We start from the raw sequence: 12,835 nt of genomic DNA on the forward strand, positions 1-12,835 counted from the left end.
GGGAAGATGGTCTCTCTTCGATGCTATGTGGAGTGTGTTGTTTCTCAGCTCACCGACGCTGCGGCAGCGACACTTACACACACGCATTCACATACGTAACGATGCTGTGTTAAATCGTGGATCCGTGTAAACCCCCCTGTCTGTCCCTCTGTACGGCCCCTCTGTGTATTCTACGTACTATCGTAATGTAGTGGCTATCGGTGCATTGGACCGTCGGTGGTGTTGGTGATGCCTCCAGGGGTATATATACGACGAGCGCTGCGGGGCTTGATAAACACTTGCCCATCAGCGATTACTGCCGCAGCATGTACACGTCATTGGTAAGCGTTTAATTAAGAGAAAAAAAAAGCTCAGGGCTGGAGGGGGGGGGGAAAGAGAGATTGGGAAGCAAGAATGCCGGAGGGCAACTTCCGCCATGAGACAATTCGCGGGTAATCGTAGCCGGGTCGTGTGAATCTGACGTGCATTTCCGGTCTCTGCGGTGGGATTCCTGTGCGCGTATCGGGACATTCTGTGAGTTACGTTGTTGTAAGTGACACTTCTCGATTATATCCGGTATAGAGCGAGTCCGGAAACTCCGAGGACTCCGGGGACTCGGATGTCGGTGGGTAGAAACGTGGGGCGAGCCGGGATCGGAGGGTAAGTAGCGTGTCCCGGAGGATAGTTGGTGTAAGGATATCGATCGACACTGTCGGGATACACTCAAAATCTACCGCGTTTACGTGTAAAATAATGTACGTTAAATAATGTATATGTTTAATAGCAATATAATAGCAATACGTATAACGGATAATACAACATGTTTTAACTGCGAACTAAGATAGTTTTATTTTAGAAAATATTGAGTCATGGATTAATTTTATCTTAACGTGTGAGATAGCAATATTTATTCTTTAATTACTTTCATGTACTAGAACTGTCTTTTGTTTGAACTAGAACTACTAAAGCCAATACTAGAATTACTTTTTTATTAAAATTTGTAAAACTATTTTAACTAGAATTACTAAAACCAACGCTAGAACTACTCTCTTAGTAGTTTCAATGTTGGCTTTAATAATTCTAGTTAAAACAGAAGTTTTATAAATTAAAATTACAAATCAATTGAACATATTTTCCTTTTTTTATCCTTTTTTTTAAAAAATATGTTATATGTTATTAATAATAGTAGAAATAGATATACCTTTATCATCGATAATTCTAGTGTAAATAGCGTTTCGACTGAATGAATATTAATCACGTAAAATCGAAGAGTTGCTAAGCATAACAACATTTCCATAAATCATAGTGTATATCTGTTCATTTCCGTTTTCGACAAGCAGCGTATTCAGTATAATTTATTTAGTGCAACAGTTTCTACATAATCAACATATTGAATTCAATTCAGTTTTACTGAATAATTTTGGGACAATATTGATGTTCTCAATAATAATCTATTATAGAATTTTTTGTACATTGTAATTCAAGATAATGTTTTATTTGTAGTGTCAAATAATTATTCAGAAAATTGTAGAGTTATATAATAATAACACGAATCGTCAGCATTGTGAAGGTTATTCAAAGTGCAGCGTCTGACCTAATAACGCTGATACTACCGCGATCCCCGTCGTGTCTGACTCAAAACGGTATCACTACTGCGGAGTCCGTTTCCATTGGTTCAAAGCAAAGCTTTCTCTGTCGCAACATGACCGACCTAGCAATTTCAAATGTTGTTGTTAAAGTTAAATCAGTAGTATAATAAACAAAGGCAGAATTCAATAACTTTAATATTTCGATAATACAAATATTTTGATATTAATATGTTATACTATATATTAATATGATTATATTGGAGATTGCAGACATATTGTTCTTATAATTAATTACTCTTAATTATTTCATTTTTACCACGTCGCGCAAATTGCGTCCTCGAAAATATCTAAATAGCGATAGTTTATTAGTACGTACGCATAAACACTTGTGCAACAACGTGAGTCTCAAGCAGGAAAGCTAAACGAGAAGGCTAATGTTCATACGATGTTTACGTACCGGCAAACATAACCGGTGGCGATTAACTAAGGCTGTTTAGTTCTCTGTATCGTGATCCAGCGTTGTTATTGAATACCGTAACTTTATCGTAAAATACCGGTATAAAATATAAAATATTAATATATAAATAAAATATCGGTATTAAATTATTCGCCGCGGGTTGAATTCTCATTCACGTAATCATCACTTTAATCGAGATCCTACTTGATAAGTCAATCTTCGGAATTAATTGTTATATCTTTAATCTCTAAGAATGAATATTACTTTCATCTTAGTGTTTGTATTAGATCTTTTCCCGATAATCTCGACTTTGATGCAACGATCGATACCGTGGAATTTCGTAACATAATGTCACATTCAAGCGATTTCAATAAATCAATATTAGAATCGTGTATTCACAATTTGTATTTAGCTGTTAAAACATGTGTATCCTAAGAGATGTGAAAGTTACTAAATATAGGAGGTTAACATGCGGATGAAACATGATTTAAGGAAAAAAAGATTAATTAAGATAATCGTGACAGTAAATCTGTCACCGCAGCATTTCCGAGTGATAAATTGATAGTGAGCGTTTTTAACGATATAATAATGACTATTAAATAAATACTAATCTCATCAGTCTTCATAATTTTACAAAAGCAATTAATTTTGTTCAAGAGTACTGCAATACCATATTACACTGTCAGCAGGATAATTACATTACATTAATTAGACTTTAATATTTGAATTTACAATTAAATGCATATTTCTCTGTATTAAAAATTTAACATCAAACGTAACTCTCCAACTAAAATTCATTCCTACAATAAATGTATCATCGCGAACAGCTCGATCATCCATGAATTATTTTTCCCGCATTAAACACGTATTTATTTCCGCCCAATTAATACTTTTTGACTTACATAATTTAATTTTTATATCGAGAAATTTTTATCAATTAACGGATACAATAGTAATTTTTACTTCTATATTTTTTTTTACATTTATGACATTTATTCTGTTGATGAGTTTCACACTTATTCTTTAACAATCGAATGTTTTCCAATAATAATAATATCTACCTAAGTTTTTATTTTTATTCCATAATAAATTTACCTAAGTTTGAACTTTTGAATAATGTAATTGGAACTCACTTCTATGGAACTATAAACGTAGGATAAGACAATCGATTTTCGTCAATTAATTTACTCTGAAGATAGCTCACGCGAATTCGAAACGTCCGTTTATATAGAGAGAAATATATTTTGAGGATTACAGCACAAAAAGATACTTCGGGTAGGTTATTCTACTTTTCGATAAACTTTAACTCACTCTCTTATCTTCTTATCCTTTTATTCTTTTACTTTTGTACTTTTTTGTTTATCTATTACGTAAATTATCACGTAGTTTATCCAAAGATGGAACAACCGATCCTTAATCAGTAAAACGTGAACAGTAAGAGAATTGATCAATCACAGCAGAGGCAATCACTAATTCATCACGTAAACCAATCACTATAAGGCAACAATGTAAGCAAATCCATGCTGATTTCCTCACTGTGTAAATTTTTCTGTATCATGGTGCTTAGGGTGTGTTCGAGGAATCGCTATTATAGCTATTTGTGTCCTATTATAGCTATATTTTATCCTTTACGTCTAATGAACAATGAAGATAGACTGACACAAATAGCGCTCTCCCCAAACCTAATTGCATAATAAAATTATATTGTAAAAATTTTCGTATCAATAACCAACTTTTATAGTTTTATTTCTATATTATTGATTATTTATTAATACTTTTTCCTTTTATCAGGTAATCTTGATCGCAGTGGTAGCCTGCACCGCGGCAGCGCCTGCCGACGAACCGATACCAATCGTCAGCCAAAATCAGGAAGGTCCTAACCCGGATGGGTCGTACAAGTGGAGTTATGAAACCGGTAACGGTATCAAAGCCAATGAGGAAGGTCACCTGGAGGAAGTCGGCACCGACAACGAGGCGATGAAGGCAGAGGGCGGCTTTAGCTACTCGAGCGACGACGGCCAGGCGATCTCTTTAACGTACGTGGCCGATAAGAACGGTTTTCAACCGGTGGGTGCTCATCTACCCACCACGCCGGAAATCCCGCCGCTAATACTGAAGGCTCTCGAGTGGAACGCGGCTCATCCGTCTAAGGAAGATGAGAATCAGGTGTAAAACAGCGACTAGCGCCGCCGTCCAGCATGTGATCTCACCTCCATGAGTAATTATTCCGCCACGAGAATATGGAAGACGATCCACGATACACGAACCTACGGTGACGCCGAACAACGAGTGTTGCCGCCGCCCCGCGTTGTCGTCCTCGCCCTCGAAATGAACATACGGACTACTCTGGTTCAAATTGTTGTAAATATTTATTGTACACGATATTATACACATGCGTATTTTAAATATATTGTATTGTATTAAAATATATATTCAAAGAGACATATGTACCACGATTTTGTAACTGACTTGTAGTTATGTCACGGTGCATTAAGAATAAACGTTGCATTTTAGGAGAAACGTTGCTATTAATAAGCCTGATATCCTCGACGAAACACGCGAAAATGTACGCGAAATTCTGCTCCAGATTCGCGTTACAGGAAGGATGCGGGACAAATTTGCGGTTAGTGGTGGCGCATATTTATTCATCTTTCTCTCTCTCTCTCTCTCTCTCTCTCTCTCTCTCTCTCTCTCTCCCTCTTTCTACATCTCCATTCTGCAAATCAAGAATTAATTCATTTCCCTAACATACGCGTAACAAAATTAATCCTTGATTGGATTAATCCTTGATTGGATTAATTCTTGATCGAAGATGCTTTTCAACGTGCTCGCATCTGCCATCGAATCTGCTGTTTCCGGAATGTACGATGTATCGCGCGATTAAAGATGAACTTAAAGTAAATCCTGTATTCGAGCATCATGGATATAATAGACGCCGGCCGTCGCAATTACGTCAGACTGATTTACGATAGAAAGTCGCGCGACTATTACTGTAAAATATTACATCGCTGTAAACACAGCTGCCGCGCGCGTCTTTATTACAGCAGACCTTGCTCGCTATCATTAATCAATCGCGTAGAGTGGACAAAGACATGCGCCTTATGTAACGTGCGTCATATGGGGACCGTCGGTAACTTTGATTGCGTTTGGTGCAACGAGAGTCTAGACGTCTCGATGAGCCTTGTTTACTTAACCACTCGCGCGTTATAATAAAGATCCACGTATTCATGGCACTGGGTAACAATCTAATTAAATTTAATCCTTATATAAACTCGCGACGATCAAGCTCGGATAAAATAACTGTTGCAGCAGGGTTAGATAAATCTCAATTTATATAAATGCATACAGCGTTATAATTTATCTTGACGATTTCGTGACAGCAGTCTATACTGTATTTTTCAATATCTCTTTATAATGATATGCGCTCGGATAAATCTTGCGATCTCTCTGTGGTAATCGGGGAGTTAATAAAAATGTTCCTTTCCCGGTGATCTGAACGGGCCGTCACTTCACGCCGGTGACATGACAAATATAAATTAGCTCTGACACGTACTTCTCTTGACTCTTTTCATCTTGTACGAGTGACGTTATTACTGACACTCAAACCTTCAGCCACACAAAGAGATCCGTTATCTAAAAAGGAACAATGTACAGAGCAATCGAATCTCCAAAGGCTGTCACTTCACGTCACGTTCAAGACATGGGAGATACGAATCAGTGCTAACGCGTTTCTTTTCTCGATCACTTTCATCTCTTCTAATGACCAAACAGCGATATACATCGTGCTTCCCTGATATTGAGAATTAATATGTCATGATGATATCGTGGATAATCTTCGTGCGATGTCGTTTTCGCGAGCTAGTCATCTATCCGGGGACTTTCAAAAAGGTCGACCTAGAGGTCCGATTCGACACATTGACGTTGACATCCGACAGCTTCGCGAGGGTGGAGAAACCGGAACTAATTATACCTCGCGGCGTTCTCGTTGAACTTTCACCTCAGGCGCCGCGATATTCGTCATATATTGCCGTTTAGCAGGACGTGAGTCGTGTTCTAAATTTGTTATAGCATCACGTAACAGCAACTTATATAAATCTTCTCGGTGCAAGCTCGCGCGAGGTTAAATCTTTCAAAGTTTATTCCCGTAGAGAGAGAGAAGAAAACAAATTGTATACAAGCTTCAAATTATTTTTCCCAAAAGTGTAGTTCCTTTTGACTAAGAATTAGTTGATAGAAGTTTTATATCGCTCAACATTTGATAAAAAGTTTCTATAATTCTTACTCGCAAATCTTCGATCTCAGGTAACAATATCGTTCTCTTACTTCAAAAAAATTGAATTTTTCATAAAAAGAGAAAACTGTTTTCAATCTTTTTAAGTTGTGATTATTTTGATTATCCTACAAAATTATAAAAAAATTTGGAACGACATAACTCGAAATATCACCAATAATTTGTATTTATCTTGATTAGTTAAAATGATTAAATTTAAGATAATTTCTTCTTTAAATTTTGATTACCAAAACTATCTCAACTCTTAAATGTTCTTTATAGAAAACTCTTTTTTTTATTTCAAAAAACGGCACAACTCAAAATGTATCATTCTTATAGAAGATACGTATTTTATGATCTTTTTATGAAAGCCTTAAGAATGGTATAAGCTAATATAATTTAGATTGGTTGTGAAATTAAATTAGTTTACTTTTGATGATTGATAAAGTACTTTTTATTTATTTTATTTATGATAATAATGCAAAAATCAAATTTTTTGTGTTACTTTTGTAGTAAAAGAATAATATATCGTATAATCAAAAAGAGATAAATCTTACACAAAGTCTTATGTTAAAATTGTTTTACGTTAAATTGCTTGAAGAAAATTATTTAATTGTTGACTTATTATTCTGTCAGCATTCTTCTTACAGCACGAAGCTTTATTATCCGCGGTTAGAGAAAGTGTGCCTCAAAACGTGTCTCTTCCGGTATATACGTCACGTAGTATACTTATGTAGCATGAAACGTAACTGCTGGCGCGCCAGCCAGTACCTCTATAATTCATAAATATTATAACAATTTCGCATTAGTCAAAATATTAATCTGAATTCGCATTAGAATGCGTATATCGGCGATACATCGGCGTGATATCGCCGGCGACTCATAATGTTTATTAATAGTACCATAAATTCGATTATCCGGCCTCGATTAATTCCATCTATCGCAGTCTTATTTGCACTCACGATTCAACAAATACCGATTATGATCGTGCCGTCGAATCGAAATTGCTGCCGCAATCAAGAAACATGATTCGCGGAATTTATAACTGAATTATGAAGCGACCGCTTGGTATTAATTATCAAATTAAACGCGGTGGCGCACGGGCGAAACATATATATATATATACATATATACGCGCGCCTCTGTAAACAATTTAACATTATAATTGGTGTACGTGAATATTTCCGCAGAATGAGCAATCCGTGTTTGTTTACGCGTGTGTTCACTTTGACAACTATAATCATTTTAACTGCAAAGAAAGCAGAGGAACAAAAGAGAGAAAAGAGAACAGAAAAACAGAAAGGTTGGAAAAGGAGAGTAATTAATCTACTAATATTTGCATATTTATTTGGACGAGTAACAGTGCGGAACGCCAATTAATGCATAAATGTTGTATGATAACATATATGCATAATACAGTGTAAACTGTTTATATTGTGTGTGTGTTTATTTGTATTTATTAAATAATTTTATATTAAACTAGAGATATTTCTTAGAGCATTTTTCAAATTTCTTCTTAAATTAATTATTAATTTAATTTCATATAACAACATCAAATTATTGCAAATGTATATGTAAAAACTAATTAGATTGTTAAGAACGTATAAGTATTTAATGAAAGTGAAAACAAATAGAAAATCGGTTCACAATTCGCATTTTACCATTAACGTAATTGCCCTGTTGCTCGAACTGTCTCGCCGAATTATCTCAGATTTCAAGAAAACGGTGTAGACAGCAGCAAGAACTCTCGCTATCATTCGCTTATGTAACAATTTGTCTTCCTCCATCGCCGCAATGACCATTTTTGACCTCGATTTTTCTATTATCGCTTAGTCGTCTGTCCACATTCAACTTAAGTGAATTTGCTAGTCTCACGTCAAGTAGCCACTCTCGAAATATTTTTGCCAATTCCTTAACGAAGTAGACGAAGAAAGCGGCCGTACATCCCGAAAGAATAAATGTTTGCTTTTCTCTTCTTCCAATGTTTAAAAAAGTGTCGCCATTGTTGAGAGGCAGTAATTTATTCTTAATTTAAAAGATCCTTTCACTGACAATGAGTTAAAAATAAATACTCGATTATAGAATTAGAATTTTTTCATGATATTGTAATAGTTATTTTTGCACACATTCGAAGTCAATAACTGTGAATAAATTCACATTCATGAACTTGTATATTTATTATATATATTGCTAGATATAAATAAATATATTGAAAGTTTTATTAACTCTCTTATTACAATTTTCTGCTTTTAAACAAATAACTCTCTCTGCCTGTGGTTAATCAGATTGATGGAATCGTTTAAATTATATCTATCCGGGATAATTGCGATACTGAAGTAAACATGACAACATGATATATTCCAATATAATTGATTTATGTCTTAACGATCTCGTAGTATATATATATATTAGAGCTATTATCAATTTTAATGATTTTGTAACTAACCATAAGTCTATCTTCCTAAACATATCTGTCAATATCGCATTTGTTCAAACACAATGCGATATCACAATTATAGTAATTAATCGCACTTTACGGGGGTACACTTAAACAATACACTTAAAACAATGTAATTTTATTACGACAAGAGTGGTTGATGAGAAATCGGGAATTAAATCACATTTTCCTTCGGCATATGACATTTTTATACGAACTTGTCTTTTTACATTCAATGTCAAGCTAAACATATGCTAGTACGAATTTTCAACATGTCTGTAGCAAGAACTGCATCAATTACACTTTGTTTTTCTCTCCCTGGTAAGGGTGAGCGGCTATCCAGTCAAGGGCTCGCTGGATGGCAGGCGGAATTGCCGGCGGGGATGGCGGGGTCGGTAGATGCGCTCCTTGGAAAACGGCTCCATTCTCGTCTGCCTGCCAGCCGAGATTAATTTTCTGCCCGTCGGGCGCGGTCCACGACGCTTTGCCGTGTACCTCCTCAGCCTCCTTGTCTTTCTGGCCAGAATTCTTCTGGACGCCCTGCTCCTCGAAGGTAATCCCGTTTGCGCTCTCCCATTTCAGAAAGTAACTACCGTCCGGGCTGATGTCCTGTTCCTGCTTGACTATGGCTATCGGCTCATTTGCTGCCGATATTACCGCCGCCAGGCTCAGCAAGATAATTGAATGTGGATTCATCCTGGATAGGATCGAAAATAGATTAGAAATTCGTCTAACGCCTGATAACTAACCGTGCATCTGCTTTTGTTTGTGATTTATAAATTTCTATTAAAATTCCTACTACAAAGTTTGTTCTACAGTTACTTTTCGAACAACAAAAATTTATAAAGTAATAAAAAGAATTTATAAATGAAATACTAGAAATGATGTACGAGAATTATAAATTTTCCTTTTGTAACCTACCGAGATTTACGAGTTTCATTTATTCAGTATTTATTTAGTATATCGAATTTTTTTTTTTTGTAAAAGCTGTTGGCAAGTGTAATTCGAAATAGTAAATGAGAAGTCCGTAGCAAATAATTTTGAAATTTGCTGAAGCTTATTAGATTATATAAAAGAACGATGGTTAATGTAGCGCCGTTTAAGATTTGACTGACAAGCGATTCTGCGAGACTCTTACCTCAACTGCTTCGTTTTCCAGATATTACGTGCACGGTACTACTGACGAGCGTTTATCCGCCGCGTCCTCCTTTTATAGATAGCAATGCCCTGTGCTATCGGCGTATTATTTCAAATGCCACGATGATACCGGTTGGAATCTTTATTATAGACCTATGCATACCGCAAAAGAAACTCTTTTATGCCCGTAAGCTTTTGTTTTCATTTATATGTCGGGATAGTTGAGATCAGAAATTCTGCGCTTCTGTCACTACGTTTTCATTTTACTCTTAATTTATTTTATTCGTTATCATTAATTTATCACTGACGTTTTAAATGTAATAATTATTTTTCGGGATTAGCAAAAAAGACATTACAAACGCCACGTGAACGGAATCGTATGTGTAATATTGTAGTGTAAATTTTTAAAAAATTTTTTACTAAATTTTATAATTTTTGAATAAGTTAAAAAAAGTTAAACAGTATCGCAGTTGTTTGAGAGACTACAAAGGTATATAAATAGATATAGAGTTTAAGTACGTTGCAAATGCACGTAGTGTTTTAACCTTTGAAACGTTGTATACCCACTCGTTTTTCCTCGGGATTCCTTTCGCGATCGATGTGCATTGCACTCGGATGATTTTTTATCGTTAACGCCCGACAGCTGCGACGTACGATGGGTCGTTAGCTCGTTTATCCCTATAGTTCTTTTGTTGCAATTTTCGTGCACATCTAACTTTCTTGCGGTCATTTATATTCTTTTATAACCGCGTCTTTTATTAAGCGTTAAGTGATATATGCTTCTTAAAAATTGATTTGCATTCATTGAGATGTGTTTTTTACATATTTATTTTATTATACAAAACTATTAAGGATGTTTTATATATTTTTTTAAAATGACAATATTTAATATTATGTAAAAATTACAGAATATTTTAAATCACGTTTAAGAATAATATGACAAATTTGGTGACGGTTTATTATCTGGATCATAAGTTATTTTAATAAATAATAGTATTTTTTTAATGTGTGCTTTATAATAAAAATATATGGAAATATATTATAAAATAAATGATAAAAATCTCAATTTTTTAATATGAGTACATTATGTATTCAAGATTATTTACGTAGAGTTACATTGCGATACATGAACTAGTCCATGTAAGTAAATAAACAAAATATTTATTTGTTTTATCTTAACTAATTATATCTTTATAACTAACGTATCTTTATAATTAATCAGTGAATCTTGAAACATGCAATGAAACTTTGCATAAATTATTGTGAATATTTAAAGCACTTATAAAAAAAAAAGTGAATTTTTTTATCGTTTTTGAAAATTTTAATTTTTAACGATAAGAATAATAATAAATAAAATAAATAAACTACAAAAATGTGTTATTGAACAAAAATATAATCTTATTCACACAACTTTCATATCTATATAGTTTATTTGAAGTATAAATATTAAACTTCCAAATTTAATTTGCTTTGCAGGAACTGTAGGGCTAATACCGTTGTTTTCGAAAATATTACAACATTGACTTTAAAATCAATTCGTATTTTGATTTTCTGTTTCCTCTTTCTTAAAAGTGTACATATAATCCAGAAAAAGATGCAGATATATTAAAGCTTAATTAAATTTAAAGTTAATGTTCATAGGAAGAGCAATTTTTTTCGGAAAAGATGTAAATTTGAAATAGTTATTGAAATAGCACAAACATATATTTAAAAAATTATTTTAAAGTTGCTCATCAATTCTCCATTTTAATCGCTAATCGATTCTAATTCTAATGAAAGATATCAAAAATATCATTAATCGTTCATTCTTTGAAATGAATTTATCCTATAAAAAGATTACCTTCCGCAACAATAACAACGATTTGCAATGTTAAACATTTAAATATAACTGTAATATTTGAAGTCTGTATGATTTTTGTATAAATGTTTTAATTATGTAAATGTACGTCGCACACATTTGAATTACAATGAAAAACATACAAGCTTGACGAAAGCAAGATAATCGAAAGCTATTTATTATCGAAATGGTATAGGTAAATGCAATATGTTATTACATAGAAAGAATTATGTCACGTTTACTGGACATTTCATTTTAGTGGTTTTCTTCAATCGCTTGCGTAATGCAGTTTCATTACTCACTATTGAATTACCTTGTCAGTTGCCATAAATGTACCTGATACCCGTAACAGGATACGCATCATAGCGATATGTATTTCGTAGAAGGGTCGTTAAAAATCTAAGCCGGAGCTTTCCCGCGACACTCTTTGCGATATAATAGTACCTCGATACAAGTTATTAACTTTTTTTTATTTAACATTCATTGTTGAAGTGAGGCTCGCTGGCAGGTATGTCAGGCTTATTTGCGCCCGACGATGTAACATTTACTCCGGAGGATGGGCAGATTGAAAATCTGCACGAGGCAAAATTGCATAATAACGGCGCGAAGACGTACTTGCAGTTTTTAACCTTTCTGTGGCAAGAGCGAGCGGCATGAAGAGGAAATACTTTTATGGCGTAAAAGCACGCGCGCGCGCGCGCACTCTGGCTATTATTTAACATTCGCTTATACTTATGTCGTTTTATAGCCAATGTGAAGCATATCGTTTGTAAAACGCGAGAACCTCTTCTCCTCGTAAAATTATCCGTGCGCACGCAATTCTAGAAGCCCGATATCTAAATAACAGAGTGGAGAATGAACGTTCTTATTGGAGAACGCACGTTGGAGAACGCACGTTCTCGTAAAAAATAAAGAGCCAGAAAACAATTTGCGCGATCGAAAGTGGCTCAAGAAACTATTCCAAAGAGCGCTTGCGCCATTTCCTCTCTCGGAGTTTCTTTACGATATTACTATACGATAAGAGAAAGAAAATAAATCCATAGAAAAGTTTTATTACAAGATAGTAAGAAAGATATAGTTTCAGAGAGTAATATAAAATTCAAATGTTATCACAGTCTGCTAATAAATA

At 34.5% G+C, this 12,835-nt stretch overlaps 2 protein-coding genes across 2 annotated transcripts; one reads left to right on the top strand and one right to left on the bottom strand.

Annotated features, from left to right (window-relative positions):
* The first annotated feature begins 184 nt into the window (after positions 1–184).
* LOC105153327 (cuticular protein 22) lies at positions 185–4,545 on the top strand. The gene is made up of 2 exons (XM_011068088.2): positions 185–320; positions 3,817–4,545. Exons 1-2 carry the CDS (start codon positions 306–308, stop codon positions 4,195–4,197), a joined length of 396 nt encoding a protein of 131 aa, XP_011066390.1. The 5' UTR covers positions 185–305; the 3' UTR covers positions 4,198–4,545.
* A 4,372-nt stretch (positions 4,546–8,917) lies between these two features.
* LOC105153326 (endocuticle structural glycoprotein SgAbd-8) lies at positions 8,918–9,955 on the bottom strand. The gene is made up of 2 exons (XM_011068087.2): positions 9,871–9,955; positions 8,918–9,429 (listed from the first exon to the last, which is right to left on the bottom strand). Exon 2 carries the CDS (start codon positions 9,426–9,428, stop codon positions 9,030–9,032), a length of 399 nt encoding a protein of 132 aa, XP_011066389.1. The 5' UTR covers position 9,429; positions 9,871–9,955; the 3' UTR covers positions 8,918–9,029.
* Positions 9,956–12,835: the final 2,880 nt, after the last annotated feature.

Source organism: Acromyrmex echinatior, chromosome 4 (assembly GCF_024713525.1).
Source record: "Acromyrmex echinatior isolate Ae372 chromosome 4, ASM2471352v2, whole genome shotgun sequence".
In the NCBI taxonomy this organism is placed as follows: domain Eukaryota; kingdom Metazoa; phylum Arthropoda; class Insecta; order Hymenoptera; family Formicidae; genus Acromyrmex; species Acromyrmex echinatior.